This window comes from Neohortaea acidophila (assembly GCF_010093505.1).
Source record: "Neohortaea acidophila strain CBS 113389 unplaced genomic scaffold BDY17scaffold_3, whole genome shotgun sequence".
NCBI lineage: Eukaryota > Fungi > Ascomycota > Dothideomycetes > Mycosphaerellales > Teratosphaeriaceae > Neohortaea > Neohortaea acidophila.
This window is the reverse complement of record NW_022985512.1, coordinates 485,722-500,695: the sequence shown is the minus strand read 5'-3', so window position 1 is coordinate 500,695 and position 14,974 is coordinate 485,722. Positions and strand designations below refer to the sequence as shown.

Sequence of the window (14,974 nt, the reverse complement as noted above, 5' to 3'; positions counted from 1 at the left end):
TGATCCCTTTCGTGCCTCTAGCTTTTAAAAATACAACGTGAGTTGGGTATCATTTCTAATCATACAAGCGCACGGCAGCACCATCCTACACCTTCTCCTCCACCGCCGCCGCTGCCTCGATGTCCTTCTTTTGCTCCGGTTTCTGCGTCGGGCCTTGCTTGCCCTTTACACTCCTCCACTCCACCACTACAACACCCACAATCGTCAAACAGCTCACGACCACCCCAACGAGAAACACTTGCCGCAGCGCCAAATTGTACTGTACAAGCACCGCGTCAAGCTGCGACGCCGGCACCGCCTTGCGCAACTCCGTCGCGCCCGTGTTCACAATCTGCTTCGCCGTCAAGCCCGGCGCCACCGTCCGGAGGCGCTGCACGAGCTGCGAATCGAGGATATTCTGCCCGACGGAGATGAAGATGGCGCCCCCGAGCATCTGGCAGAACATGATGAGCGCCACGCCGCTGGGCACGTCTTGCTTGCTCAGCACCGTCTGCGCGGCCATGTTGCCCTGCTGCATGCCGACGCCGATGCCGAGACCTAGTAGGATCTGGTAGCCGATCCAGACGCCTTCGGAGGAGTGCACTTCGAAGGTGAGGAGGAGGCCCGTGCCGATGGGCATCAGCAGGGCGGAGAGGTACATCAGTGGCACGTAGTAGCCTACTCGCGCGACGGTCTGGCCTGCGGCGATGGAGCCGACGACGACGGCGAGGACGAGGGGCAGCGTGCGGATGCCGGATTGCACTGCAGACACGCCTTGGATGGCTTGGAACCAGATGGGCAGGTAGTAGATGACGAGCAGCATGTTGGAGGCGATGCAGAAGGTGACCCACATGGCGCCTAGGATGGAGCGGGAGCGGATGATGCGCGCGGGCACGGTGGCGGTCTTTTGCATGAAGATTTGCACGAGCACGAAGGCGACGAGCAGGGCGGCGAAGAGGGTGAAGAGGGCGATGATGCGCCCGTTGCTCCAGGCGTAGGTGCTGCCGCCCCATTGCAGGGCGAGGAGGAGGCAGGTGATGCAGGGGAAGAGGAAGAGTTCGCCGAGGAGGTCGAGTTTGGCGAGTTGCTGTTTGATGGTGAGGCCTTTGTTGCTGGGGACGGTGGGTTTGAGAAGGAAGGCGACGATGACGATTACAACGGCGCCGATGGGGAGGTTGATGTAGAAGCACCAGCGCCAGGATACATCGGTGGTGAACACGCCGCCTGTGAAATGTTAGGCGGTGTGACGAAGATGTATTGGGACTTCAACTTACCAAGTAGAGGACCAACAACAGACGCTATCCCAAACACAGCACCAAAGAGACCGATCCACTTCGGACGAGATTTGAGTGGAGTTACACTGACGAGGAGGACCACCGCACCAGTCATCATGCCCGCTGCACCTATCCCGGCAATCGCACGGCCAAAGATGAAGGCGATGGAGTTGGGAGCGGCGCCGCAGATTGCACTCCCGATCTCGAAGATGCCGATGATGATGAGGAAGATGTATTTGGGAGTGTAGAAGGTGTAGACGCGGCCGAGGAGGAGTTGAAAGGCGGCGCTGGTCAAGAGGAAGGCTGAGCCGTACCATCTGAACAGGCTGTTAGTCGACGATGATCAAGATGGGATGGTTGGGAATGGCTTACCCTATATCATCGAGGGAGTGGAATTCGTCAGTGATTCGCGGGATGGCAGTAGCAATGATTGTTCGATCCTGCGTGGACGTTAGCTGGTAGGTTGATTGAACTTGATTTCATCAGCCTTACCAAAGCCATAAGGAAGATGGCCAGCATCAACGCGGCAATGACGGGAATGACCTCTTTGTTGGAAGGGTAGGCGGAGTCGGTGGTTTGGGTACGCTCAAGAGGTGTCTCCGAAACATCTTCTTGCTTCTCGCTCGGGCCCGCGTCGGAGTCGTGGGAGATGCTGCTTCGCGCTTGCTCGACTGCCTCCATTGCCTTGTCGTGCGTCTTTTCCGGGGTCGGCGAGGTGGTGCTGGAGGTGTGCGAAGCGGCTGTAGGCGGGGATTCCATCTCGCCCGCCATGGCTGTTGTGGTGTCGAATGGAAATGCCTGGCAGGAGAGAGCGACAAGTACGATTGAAGTTCAGGGGAACGAGTGGACCAGATGTGGAGAAGTTGCTCGTAAAGTCATGCCAGGAAAACCACAGAGGCAGACCAGGGTTTAAATGCGAGAGCAGTGCAGGAGTCATTATTATAGATGCTGTTTCCCCCGTCGGCCGGCGTCTTGTGGCGAGACCGCCTCTGCTCTGCTGCGCATCGGGCGGCGACAGCCTTTCCCATCCGACCGCCCGAGCAAACAGCCAATCAGAGGTGGGCGTCGGGGTCGATTCACGATTTACGCCGGCCGAGTCTAGACCACTCGGGTGTGTTGATGAAGTCGAGTGGAGGGCATATACAGAGCACCTAGGAGATTATCATTAGCATCATGATTGATTCAAGGATGGTAATGATGCTCATTGGGGCCTTTGTACAGCCATCTAAGCTGTCGCGCTGAGTGGGGAGAAAATTGCTCTGATGAAAGAGATCGCGTGAGCAAAGCCCTGCTTCTGTCGAGCATGTTACTCTCTTCAGGCTTCAGCCATTGGCCTACTGTGTACAGCCAACACATGCTCGTTCAACCAATGCCACGCCCTGGGCGTCGAACAAGACAATGGTGGTCCGCAGGAGACGCGGCAGGAGCCCAGGGTGATGCCTTCCCCGGGCCCAAGGTAGCCTTCTCCACTGCGCTTGGGAATCGGCCGAGCTTCGCGAATTCTTGCCATCTTCTTCCTACCTCACTCCGCTCCCAGTCCAATCCTTGCGTATACACGATAACGACGTAGACGAACACGAGGCGAAGGAACGGAGCCGGAGAAAACTTTGGTGATCTCGCAATCTGAACCTCATACTCCTCTCACCTGCATGGTAGTTGCAAGACTGGCTTCAAAGCAAGTCTGCGCCATTGATCCTCTTCTAAGGTGCTTTCCGTTCGAAAGTGGTCAAGCACAATTTGCAGTCACGAAAATGGAAGAGAAATGCCAAGGCCAGCGCAATTGCACGCACTCGTGACATCTACCACTCCCTCTCCGCATAGCGAAACGACATGCGGAAGCGGCATTGTTTTTCAGTCCGTAGTTGATCAGGCCGAGTTTCCGGGCCTGGAGACGTAAAGACCTGCTGGCACAAGACAAGCGCGAGGTTCACTCGTTAGGTAGGGAAAGTTTTGCGATGTTGCCTAGCCGACAGGCTGCTCTCGTAGAGCATTGCTCAATCTTGACCGCGATGAAGTTGGATGCCTGGGGGGTCGTGAGTCGCCGCGGTGTCGGGAAGTGGCACGTTGGCCATCTCTGCGAGTTTAGGACAGTTTGGCGACATTGCAAGCGCCTGGGCCATATGTCGCTTCTCCCGCAGTCACAGCGCTGTGAAAGGCTACGGAGCGCATTTGTCCGCAGTTCGCCCGTTGAGAAGCGCCGAAGAGTCACGGACTGGATGAAATCAAACCCACCCAATGTGATTGCTACACCTGCCTATCCTGGCCTGCTCTCTCTGGCTCTCAACCTATCCACGGCCATCATGAGGGTATCCAAGCGGTCGCAGAAGCAAAACAGGGCATGAGAGCGGCCAGGCCGCGCTCAGTGCTCGTCCTCGCTGCTCTCATCTTCCTCCTGCTCTTCCATAAGCCACGGGAAGTCGGCAGAATCCACGTAAGTGCAAGTGAAGAAGCCATGAGAATACGTGCTGGTGTCGAGCTGAGATTTGTTCTCCATGAATGGCTGATGATCGTCAGTGACAATTCAAAAGCGAGTGAAAAACGTCAAACTGACCGCGGCAAAGCTCTCCTTCACAGTATCCTTGATGCCCAGGAGCCTCTCCCTCAGCACGCTCGTCAACTTCGGGCTCATGGGAAAGAGCTTGGCGAATTGCTCCAGCGCCTCGCGACCGAGATACGCCTCTCCGCCTTTGTGCAGCTGGCTGAAGAAGGCGAATCCCATGTCGTTGGCTTGGTGTGTTTTGTCTCGCACGAGATTCATCCCCATCCATTGCCGGTACGCCGCCACGGCCATCCAGGTCACGACATCGCTCGCGTAGGAGTCCTTGGTCAATTTCGCCTTGTCGCCAAAGGCATCGCGCGTTATGTTGGATGGGTAGTGAGCCATGATGCTCTGTTGAGCCACCTCGAGACCCCCTCTGACTGTATTGACCTTGTCCTCTACGATCTTGCGGACTGAATTAGGGAAGTTGTTAATCGTCGCGCGCACTTCTGGCGTATTGTACTGTCCGGTGACGTGGATCAGGGCCTCTTTGAAGATGGATTTACATTGCATGCGATAGGCTAGCAACAGCCATGCCGCGGGCATGTCAGCGATGGCGCGATAAACTGCTTGGCCTGTTGCTAGCAATGACGCTTCGATGGATTTGGTGATGAGATGGACCTGGAAAGGAGTCAATGGCCGAGACACAAGTGGCTTTGAGTGGTGTGAAGAACTCACGACTTGGAGGTATTCGGCGACAAGCAGCACATGCTGCGCCTTTTCGAGAATGTCGTCGAGGGAGGTGACGTCAAAGTCACCAAAGTCGAGGTCGCGGTTGTACATGGCGCCGAGCACCATTTCGTATGCCTGGAACGCATCGGTTAGTCAGGCATGAGCGTCGATAGCACGGCAAGCTAGCACTGAATCATACCGGATAGACGGGATTGACAGCACGACCGTTTTCAAACGTCAGGGGCAGGGGAGGCAGGATGTCAGGAACCAGCGGCTGACCGTATTCGTCAAGATGGACGGGCTGGAGGGTGACATTGGGCAGAAAGTCATCTCCATCGTTCGGCTCGCCGCTGAGACGGTGACGGATGATCTTCCCCGGTTGCCGCAGTCTCTTAGGCAGCGTTTTCCCGGTCCTCGTGACAAAGGTATCGTGGAGCAGACGGTTCAGCGTCGGGCTGGCGTTGCGCAGGACGTTGCGATGCAGCTTGAATTGACGAGCGGCGGTCAGGACGATGAGGACGTCGCCGTCGTTGAACCATGGGAACTTGTCGCCTTCCTCCATGGCGCGGTCGGCGTTGGCGACGTTGGGATGAGAGTTGTTCAAGTGAAGGGAAGGGCAGTGAGTGTTGATGTGATGTGGAGAGATGAGGACTGGACGAAGTAGCAGCCTGCGGCTGGTGTGTGTATGTGCGCCAAGAGTGATGTTTGCAGGGAAGGAAGGAAGGTACGTGCATCGCGACTTCTGCGCGAGGGAAGCGCTGTTTGCAAACTTGACTGCCTACCTATGCCACACCAGGCCGAGTCAACATGCACATATGCAATCACCTGAGCGACTCGTCTCAAACGCATCAGCATTGTTGTAGACGGTACTATCAATCCGGGCAGCCTGCGTGAACATGCGGGGATGTATCGGTCGAGTTGGTCGTCAAAGCGGTTACTCTCGCAGCCTGCACGGCCTCTAGGCGGTCTCTTCGCACAGATCTCTTCTTCCATCGCCGTAAGTCCGCAGTAGATCTGCCAGGATGAATAGCCAATACAGGGTCTGACTCATCCTGGCTCAAGGCTCACCAGGACGCTCGTGAGGGCCATCTCGAACTTGGCTTCGTCACTCACAGAGGCATTTACAAAGCACGTGTCGTCGAACATTCACCCGCCGCTACGCCGACGTTTCCCGACGCGCCAGATTCACGCGTGGCCTTTGAGCCGAGGTCGGCGCGCGCCAGGGATCAAAAGTGGCGCAGAGGTGATCGGCAAACCGGCACCGCTGTAACGGCTTTCAGACCGCACTTCCACTTTTCCTGCGCTGTCCAGAGCGGATATTTGGCGGTGTGCAGGCCCCAAAATACGTCGCGAATCAGCTTGACACGGCCTCCCGCCTACACGCAACACCCTAGCGGCCAATTTCCGCAGTGCTGACCGGGTTGCTCTCGAGCAAACGCGACATCCACCCTTCATCTTGACACCCGTCCTTCAATGCCGCTAGAAGGCCTTGCACCGAAAAGGCTTGATCCTTTTAGCGCGCCTCTGCCCCAGTGCCCAACGTTGTCGGCAGAAGATGCTCGCGAGCGAGATGGCTTCGTACTCGTCATTTGTGACTCTTGACTTTCTATCCTTGTTTCGTTTCTCTTGTTGCTCTCCTTCTTCCTGACTCCTACAGCATTATTGGTCTCTCTTACTGAAGTTTTTGGAGCTTTGTCGTCTCTCGTGTCTGCCTCCTCCTCTCGCTCCGAGGCATCGCAACAAACGCATTCCGAACCTCGGCCGCGGTCCCTGCAGATGAGGTAAATCACGCACAATCACTCCGTGCAGGAATCAACACCTAGGCGTGACCCCCGCTCGCCGCCAACATGGACTCGAAAATACCAGACACCAAGGAGAGCTTTCTCTCCACTCTGGAGCGGACATCCTCGTACATGTCTGTCGAGGAGCCTCTTCCTCCCCGATCCGACTCCAACTCCAGCGCAGGCACCAGTTCCGACCACGATGACGATCACGAAGACACAGAGTCCACCTACCGCGCCAACAGCCTCCGCCCCACCATCTCCCACGCCTCCTCCACCAATGCCATTGGCGGCATCATCCCCGGTCTCGACCGCACAACTACCGGCAAGAGCTCGATCATGACCTCCGACGCACAGTATGAAGTAGACTTCGAGTGGGAAGAAGACAACCCCTTGAACTGGCCTACGTGGTACAAAACCCTCATTATCTTCGTCATGAGCTACTCCACCACCTGCGTTGTCCTCACTTCGACCTCCTTCACCTCAGCCATCCCTGGCCTTGAAAAGTCATTCGGCATCTCGGACGCGGAGGGTATCTTGGGAGTGACGACCTATCTCCTCGGCATAGCTGTTGGTGCTCTCTTCCTCGCTCCGCTTTCGGAAATGTACGGACGAAAACCGTGCTACGTCGTCTCATTGGCACTCTTCCTCGTCTTTGTTGCAGTCTGCGCGGAGGCACAGAATATGGCCACTATCCTCACTATCCGCTTCTTCAGCGCTTTCTGTGCTTCGGCCATGATTAGCAACGCTCCCGGGTCCGTGAACGACATCGTGACGGAGAAGTATCGTGCTCTAGCTTTCAGCATATGGTCTATAGGCCCGGCAAACGGTCCAGTCCTCGGCCCCGTAATCGGGGGCTTCGTCTACCAGTACCTTGGGTGGCGATGGACGTTTTGGGTGGTCGTTGCTGCGGCAGGAAGCGCTTGGTTGATGGTGTCGGCCATCAAGGAAACCTACACCCCAGCCATCCTACGAAAGAGGGCGGCGAAGCTGCGGAAAGAGACCGGAGATGAACGATACCATTCGGCATACGACAACAAGCTCAAGTTTGGCGCCCTGCTGAAAGTCAACCTCTCCCGGCCCTTCATCATGGCCGCCACCGAGCCCATATGCATGTTCTGGGATATTTACATTGCATTGGTGTACGGCATCCTGTACCTCTGCTTTGTTGCCTACCCGATCGTCTTTGGCGGGCTCCGCGGCTGGTCTTCCGGCTTTGTCGGTCTTTCCTTCGTGGGAATCGGTGTCGGCGGCATGATTGCCATCGTCTGCGAACCCCTCATCCGCAAATGGATCGACCGTTCCAAACCCGACGCAGACACGCCCCCACCGCCCGAAGCAATGGTATCCGTAGTCTGCTTGGGAGCGATTCTGATTCCTGCCGGGCAAATCTGGTTTTCATGGACTTGCACGCCGAACGTCCACTGGATCTGGCCTATCGTCGCCGGCATCCCGTTCGGCTGCGGCAACAATCTAGTCTTCATCTATGCATCCGCTTACCTCGTGCATTCCTACGACATCTTCGCCGCCAGCGCACTGGCCGGAAACGCAGTGCTGCGGTCCATCATGGGCGCGACATTACCACTCGCTGCTCCGCCGTTGTTCGCCGCGCTAGGTCCGAATTGGGGCGGCACACTGCTCGGCATGTTGGAGGTGGTGTGCATTCCGATTCCGTTCATCTTCTACCGCTACGGGGCGAAGATTCGAGGAAGGTCGAAGTTGATTCGCGCCATGCGAGAGAATAAGGAGAAGGCGGAGAGGAAGAAGAGAAAGGCGGATGAGAAGGTTAGGAAGCGGGCGGAGGCGGACGCAGCTGAGGCTGCTGGGATGGCGACTGGGGCGGCGGTGGTGGAGAGTGTGGTTATTGAGACGGACTTGGAGAAGGGAGGCAAGAAGTAATGGGGTTTGATTGGGGAGTGAAGTTGAATTTAGCGATGGCGTTGGATAGAGTGTTGCATTGGGCTGATCGATTGGGCTATCATCACGGATGGTAGACGGGTATGACTGTAAGGCGTCTTAGCATTAGAACCAGCCTGAATGCAATCATGAGACTACGACTCGCCGATTATACCAAGCCTTGCCATACATAACTTCGGGCAATGTCGGGATGGAGCGAATTCACGTGCTTGCGCGATGCTCGGTGCCTCGGCAAACCGGACGGTTCCCCAGATCTTCGCGGTCCAGCCATTCATCCGGACGTCATCGGCCGCCCAGACGAGGCACGGCACGGGCACACGAGAGAGCTCGCACTGCTTTTGCGCCTATTACTCACACATCATCCATTCCTTCTTCCATCCCTACCCCGTCCTCTCGCTACCCGCCCATCACCACCACGCAGCACATCCAACTCCAGCACCGTCACGCTGGCAGAAAGACTCAAATCCATTGCCTCGGCCGCCATCTCCTCCATCCTCCCGCACAGCGTCGAGACGAGCAACCCGCACACCATCATGCCCGCCGCCAGCGCCGAGACCGAGCAAGCGGCCTTCGAGGCCGAGGTCAAGGAGATTGAGCAGTGGTGGAAGGAGTCGCGATGGCGGTACACCCGGCGCCCCTACACCGCCGAGCAGATTGCCAACAAGCGCGGCAATTTGAAGATTGAGTATCCCAGCAATGCCATGTCGAAGAAGATGTGGAAGATTGTGGAGAAGAGGTTTTCCGTACGTTTTTTTGATTGATTCTGTTGGTTTGGTTGGATGTGTTTGATTAACAAGGGAAATGTAGGACCGCGATTGTAGCTACACCTACGGATGTCTCGACCCCGTCATGGTCACGCAAATGGCCAAGTACCTCGATACCGTCTACGTCTCCGGATGGCAGTCGTCCAGCACTGCGTCGACCAGCAACGAACCCGGCCCCGATCTCGCTGATTACCCCTACACCACCGTCCCCGAGAAGGTGGAACATCTCTTCAAAGCGCAGCTCTTCCACGACCGAAAGCAGCGTGAAGAGCGCTTGACGACGCCCGCGTCGGAGCGATCAAAGGTCGCCAACACCGACTTCCTCAACCCCATTGTTGCCGATGCCGATACCGGACATGGTGGTATCAGTGCCATTATGAAGCTCACCCGCTTGTTCATTGAGAAGGGCGCGGCCGGAGTCCACATTGAGGACCAGATGCCGGGAACGAAGAAGTGTGGGCATATGGCTGGCAAGGTTTTGGTGCCCGTTAGCGAGCATATCAACCGCTTGGTGGCCATTCGAGCCCAGGCCGATATCATGGGTGAGTGAGGCAGTGAGTCCATTTGGCAAGCTCAGCGCTGACTTCTATCGTCCAGGATCTGATCTTCTGGCCATCGCAAGGACAGACGCTGAAGCCGCCACTCTTATCACCAGCACCATTGACCCCCGAGACCACGCCTTCGTCCTTGGCGCCACCAATCCCGCTCTCCAGCCCCTTAACGATCTCATGATCGCCGCCGAGCAAGCAGGCAAATCCGGCCCAGACCTCCAAGCCATCGAGGATGCCTGGACGGCGCAAGCGGATCTCAAACCCTTCGACCAGGCCGTAGCAGACACCATCCGCGCCGGCGTGCATGTCGACAAACAGGGTCTGATTGAGGAGTACACCAAGCAAGCCAAGGGCAAGAGCAATGCCGAATGCCGATCGATCGCCAAGGGCCTCGTGGGCGTCGATGTCCACTTCGATTGGGATGCGGCGAGGACGAGGGAGGGCTACTACCGCTTCCACGGCGGTTGCCAGCCGAGTGTGGTGCGGGCCATCGCTTTCGCCCCGTACGCCGACCTCATCTGGATGGAGAGCAAGAAGCCCGATTTCGCGCAGGCAAAGGAGTTTGCCGATGGCGTGCATGCCGTTTGGCCGGAGCAGAAGTGAGTTGAAGCCTCCGCTCCGCAAGTGTCGATGGATGACTAACGAATGCAGACTCTCCTACAACCTCTCCCCCAGCTTCAACTGGAAAGCCGCCATGGAGCCCAAAGAGCAAGAGACCTTCATCAAGCGCCTCGCCACCCTCGGGTACTGCTGGCAGTTCATCACGCTCGCCGGCCTGCACAGCACCGCGCTCATCTCCAACTCGTTTGCGCGCGACTACGCGAAGCGCGGCATGCGCGCGTACGGCGAGACGGTGCAGGAGCCGGAGATGGAGCAGGGCGTTGAGGTCGTCACGCATCAGAAGTGGAGCGGGGCCAACTACATTGATAACTTGTTGATGTTGGTGCAGGGTGGGGTGAGCAGTACTTCTGCTATGGGCAAGGGGGTGACGGAGGATCAGTTCAAGTGAGTGTTTGGTTCTGAAAAGTTGGGCTGTACGGGCAAAATGTGGGTACGAGACCATCCGGGCTGGAGATGTACTGTGAGATGTTGGATATACGGGAAGTGGGAGTGAGAGAGTAACAGTGGACAGTCGTCATCATAGCAGCAGCAAGTAAAGTACAAAGAAGGTTGATTCTCTCACCAGGTCCCTCCCTCCAAGTTCCTTTGCTTCCTTCCGCCCAGAAGGACACGTCGACAGTCCAGCCATCTTCCGAATTCATTCAGCAGTCGAACCTCCATGCAGTGTTCGGGGTATCTCCAGCTGTCGCCATATCGTCGCAAAGACCAATACACGTTCGCATCAACTCCGTCACATCGTCAAGTCCACCAAGGGAAAAGCACACGCGCCAGTGCAGTCGCGCCAAGATGCAGACAGCCAGACAGTGCTCAAACACAGAGAAGCAGTCAATTCGACGCAGCACGAGAAGGACCACGCGGATCCGTGTCCACGACGCCAGGAGCAGGGTAGCAGATCTTGCAGCGCGTCCACACCATTCCCGTGCGGTTGCAGAGAGTGCAGCGCCTACATCACATCGCATCTGTCAGCAATCACACCCCCTCTCGGCCTGCGTAAGGTGCGGCAACTCACTGCATCCCGCGAATCGAGCCCTTGCACTGAGGACATGAGTGGAATTCTTTGCCGCCGATGCACCAGTGGTTGAAGCCATAGGTGGTGTCGATCGGGCTGTCGTTTGGGCCATCGTTTCCGCTTCCGCCTCCGTTGTTGCCGTTGGAGTTGTTCTTGTTGGGATTGGGATCGTTGTCGTTGCCTCCGCCTCCGCCTCCACCGCCGCCTCCGCCGACGAAGCTTTGCTTGGGGGTAGACATGTAGGTGTCGTTGGCGGAGTCGGAGTCTGAGGGCGGGCCCCAGGTGTAGTTGGACACTGGGGTTGAGAGGGGTTGTTAGTTGTGAAGAGATGGTGAGGGTGAGGAGGGGGAATGTGTTGGACTCACTACTGTTGACTTGCTTGTTGGATGTCGGTGCCTGGCTTTGCTTGTGTCGGTGGTGAAGAGGAAGAAGAAGCGTCTGCAGCCTTTCCAATTGTCAGTGAGTTCACAGATCGACACGTGAACTTGAACAACGAGAGCAGGGCGCGCGGTGAGGTGGTGAGGTCGGTGGTATCAAGAAGAGCAAAGAAGAAGAGAGGTACGAAATTGGTGTGCGCTGTGTGAGGGTGTGTTTGCGGGTGGCGAAAACCGCACGCTTCACTGTGCAAACGGCGACACCACTTTCTCAACGCAGCTTGACGTCAACAAGCGAGATTGCGGGAGGGCGGAGGTGTTTGCACTTCTTGTCAACGTCACTACATCAGTGCAGATTGTTGGGACGATCGGGAGAGTGCAACGAGGTCGATGGCCAAGGTTGCATCACAGCCTTGTCGTCGCCCTCTCCCGTTCCTACTGTTTTCTCCGGCCCGACCCAGTCGAACAGCAACTCTTGAAAGTATGTATCGCATGGAGAAAGGCAACCAAGATCCCTAGTTCGCAATATCGTCTACCTGTTCATTTCGCGTCAAGACGTAGGAAACGAGATGAAGTATTCGCAAGGCTGAGACGCGGGCAGAAATTCCCCGAGCACTCCGCAAGTGCTGTCAGCATCACCTCACCAGAACGAAGTTTAAGACAACGTCTTCACAATCCAATCGAAGCAAATCACAACGAAAGCCTTAAAGGAGCAGGCATATTCTTCAATGATTTCAAGATACGTATGGGCCGATTTCGCGAAGATACGCCTACACGATTTGCCTATTCCCCGTAAAGCCTTCCTTCCAACTCGAGCGCCGACGTGTGAAAGTAGCCTATTGAGTTGAAAGTCTCCATCGCATCGTCCCGGAATACCGTCTCAAACACCGTGGCTGCTCCAATTCATACCCTTCCTTCAACGCCAAATATCACTGTGATGGCTGGCTCTCCTCTTCCTCCCTTCCCCTTTTCGCTCGCGGTGATTGATGTTCAAGCCGGCTGAAGCCAATCGATGAACTTCAGTGATAGCGGGCTGAGGAGGAAAGCGAACGCGCCCAACCCTCCCACCGCGGCAGCAGCAGCGTACTTGGCCACATTGCCGACAACGCTGTGGCCAGCGGGTGTGTCGATACGTCTGCGACGAGCCGGTGGTCTTTGCACTGCTTGAGAACCCGTCACAGCCTCCTCCTGAATCATCTCCTCCGCCTTGCGTTTCCTTCCAGTGTGAGCCCCTGGTCGTGCAGGCGTGTCTGAGAAGATCGCCGCCAAGTTCCTACACAGGGCTAGGTCGTCCTCATCCATGTGCTCGGCGAAAGGGAAATCGTCTTCCATGATCGCGTCCCTTTGGCCCTTCTGTCTGGCAGATAGATCTTGTGAGGGAGAAGATGATGCCGCGACTTGGTTTTTTAGGGCGTCTTCGACCATTTGCCACGCGAGGTCATCGTCCTCATCGTCAGACTCCGCTTCGACATCCTCCAAGACGTCGTTCACCAACTGCGAGATGGCCCCGGTGAACGCCTCTAGGTTGTCTTTGCGGCGGCCGCTTGCTCGAGAGCTGGACGATGCTTTGCTTGATCGCGCGATTGCCAAAGCCGGATCCACATTGTCATACTCCAACTCATCGGCACCTCGCGAATTGGCAGGCGGCAGCACCGAGGCTGGAGCAAAGGGCCACGATTGATTATATGCGAGTCCCGGAGGGTTGTAAGATGAGGGCTGCTCGGGGGTGAAGGATAGGTCCGTCAAGCCAGTCGATGCGGCGGCGTCGAGACGATGGTTGTGCGAGTCCGTGCCGATTCTCACAGAAGACTCTAGCTCGGGAGATTGTTGCTTTTTGGCAGAGTAGGAGTTGGGTTCTTCGTCCTGGAATGCCGCTTCACCCAATTGGGCCTCATCCTCCGACTCGTCACTGTATCCTCTATTCGAATTCTTGTCGACACCAGCAGTATCGTCCACGAAGAAGCTTCTGGTGGAGCGCACGTCCCAGTCTCGATGCTGCGCATCTGCGTCTGAGTGATTTTCTTCATCGCGATCTTGCACACCGTCCGCTTGCGAGAATCCGTGCGCCTCCGAGACACGGTCTTCGTCACGCCCATGCACGTTGTCGACCTCCGAGTAATCGTCCTCAACGTCCTCATCCCATGCATTTCCGGCTGCTTCAGTCTCATCGTTGCGTGACGTTGAAGTCTGCTCCAACTTCTCCCGAATTAGTGAGTAAGAGCCGGGGAGATATGGATAAGATTCTGGCACCAGAACTTTGGCACGCTGGTCAATCGAATCTTGGACGGTGGTGCGAGGAAGTACGTGGTTAGAGCCAGTGTAGAGGGGGGTGGGAAACATCGGAACAGATCTGTCGACATCGATCGGGTGTTGCTGAGAGCCGGGCTTGGTCTTGACTTGTTCTGGAGTGGTATGTGCAGAAGAGAGGTGCTCGAGGTCTTCGTCGTAGATGGACTGTGCGTAGTCTTCCTCATCGGAGCCGCCTTCGGAGTCAGAGGGCACTTTGACGTGGAAGCCTTTGCTGAGTTGAGTGGAATTCGCTGCGAGAGTCTGGGAGGGCTCGGCGGGAGAGGAAGGGGCACGATCGAAGATGACAGTGACTCCGTCATGAGTGGCTACAGCGGATGTGTCAGTGGGGAAGCGCGAGGGCTGCAGAGGGTCACGTGGAGTGCATGTACCGTGACCCCTAGTAACGCTCGTGCCGAAGTGCAGTAGATCTCCCGACCGGAGTGTCATGGGCTTGAATCGCTCCAGACGCCTGCCATTCACCTGAGTGCCGTGCAAGCTGTCTCTGTCCATGATGGTGACTTGATCGGATGAGGCAGCGGATAGATCGGCCTTCAACTCCGCGTGGGTGCGGGAGACCGTTTGCGAGTCGAAGAGGGCGTTGTCCCACGCCGGACGCAAGTCCGTATGCTGTGTCCGTGAAGCCCGACCGATAATGAATGATTTGCCGGGGATGACGCTGAGATGGCGTCTATCTTGCGGGTCGGTCGCTGATGTCAGGGTGACCGGGATGGCTGGAGTGAAGAGTTCAGTGAGCACCAAGCCATGCTGGGATGGGGGCGAAACGGGGGTGGGGAAAAGGGGCTTACAGTAGCGGGTTGAGAACATGTTGAAAGCCCACTAGAGCATAGACAAGGAGAGAGAGAAACGGCTTTTGTAATGGGTGAAGGTCGTCGGTGTGAAGCTGGACACAAGCTGCTATCACCGGCGTATCGTGCCTTCACTGGCGAGGCTGTGGTGAATGACGGCCTAGATGTTGGGTGCGTGGAAGAGGTGAAGCTGCGTGAGTCACGGTATGATCTCGAGGTAGTCGGAAAGAAGCGAAAGGAGGATGAAGAGGTGAAAGGAGAGTGGGAAGGTGGAGGAAGGGGAGGTGTCGTTGGTCAGTCACATATCTCTCACCCACCAAGGAGGGGCAGCTTGGGCCCTGGCAGGCACCAGCGCACGGACCACTCCAACCCGGACTCCGAAGCCAGCCTGCCCCACC

The 14,974-nt window shown here is 56.8% G+C and overlaps 5 protein-coding genes across 5 annotated transcripts; 2 read left to right on the top strand and 3 right to left on the bottom strand.

Annotated features, from left to right (window-relative positions):
* Positions 1–85: 85 nt before the first annotated feature.
* On the bottom strand, positions 86–1,934 carry BDY17DRAFT_247977 (major facilitator superfamily domain-containing protein; the record flags this gene model as incomplete). Its single annotated transcript, XM_033730867.1, has 4 exons — positions 86–1,203; positions 1,254–1,570; positions 1,626–1,693; positions 1,746–1,934. The coding sequence occupies 4 exons, from the start codon at positions 1,932–1,934 to the stop codon at positions 86–88; spliced, it is 1,692 nt and encodes a 563-aa protein (XP_033591641.1).
* Positions 1,935–3,612: 1,678 nt separating this feature from the next.
* Positions 3,613–5,026, bottom strand: BDY17DRAFT_321946 (uncharacterized protein; the record flags this gene model as incomplete). Its single annotated transcript, XM_033736728.1, has 4 exons — positions 3,613–3,753; positions 3,805–4,413; positions 4,471–4,599; positions 4,664–5,026. The coding sequence occupies 4 exons, from the start codon at positions 5,024–5,026 to the stop codon at positions 3,613–3,615; spliced, it is 1,242 nt and encodes a 413-aa protein (XP_033591640.1).
* A 1,558-nt stretch (positions 5,027–6,584) lies between these two features.
* On the top strand, positions 6,585–8,144 carry BDY17DRAFT_247490 (major facilitator superfamily domain-containing protein; the record flags this gene model as incomplete). The annotated part of the gene is made up of 1 exon (XM_033730826.1): positions 6,585–8,144. One exon carries the CDS (start codon positions 6,585–6,587, stop codon positions 8,142–8,144), a length of 1,560 nt encoding a protein of 519 aa, XP_033591639.1.
* Positions 8,145–8,451: 307 nt separating this feature from the next.
* BDY17DRAFT_343981 (isocitrate lyase) lies at positions 8,452–10,486 on the top strand (the record flags this gene model as incomplete). Its single annotated transcript, XM_033738050.1, has 4 exons — positions 8,452–8,905; positions 8,970–9,468; positions 9,524–10,076; positions 10,129–10,486. The coding sequence occupies exons 1-4, from the start codon at positions 8,696–8,698 to the stop codon at positions 10,484–10,486; spliced, it is 1,620 nt and encodes a 539-aa protein (XP_033591638.1). The 5' UTR covers positions 8,452–8,695.
* Positions 10,487–12,197: 1,711 nt separating this feature from the next.
* BDY17DRAFT_292874 (uncharacterized protein) lies at positions 12,198–14,847 on the bottom strand. Its single transcript, XM_033732898.1, has 2 exons — positions 14,577–14,847; positions 12,198–14,501 (listed from the first exon to the last, which is right to left on the bottom strand). The coding sequence occupies exons 1-2, from the start codon at positions 14,593–14,595 to the stop codon at positions 12,472–12,474; spliced, it is 2,049 nt and encodes a 682-aa protein (XP_033591637.1). The 5' UTR covers positions 14,596–14,847; the 3' UTR covers positions 12,198–12,471.
* Between the last annotated feature and the right edge of the window lie 127 nt (positions 14,848–14,974).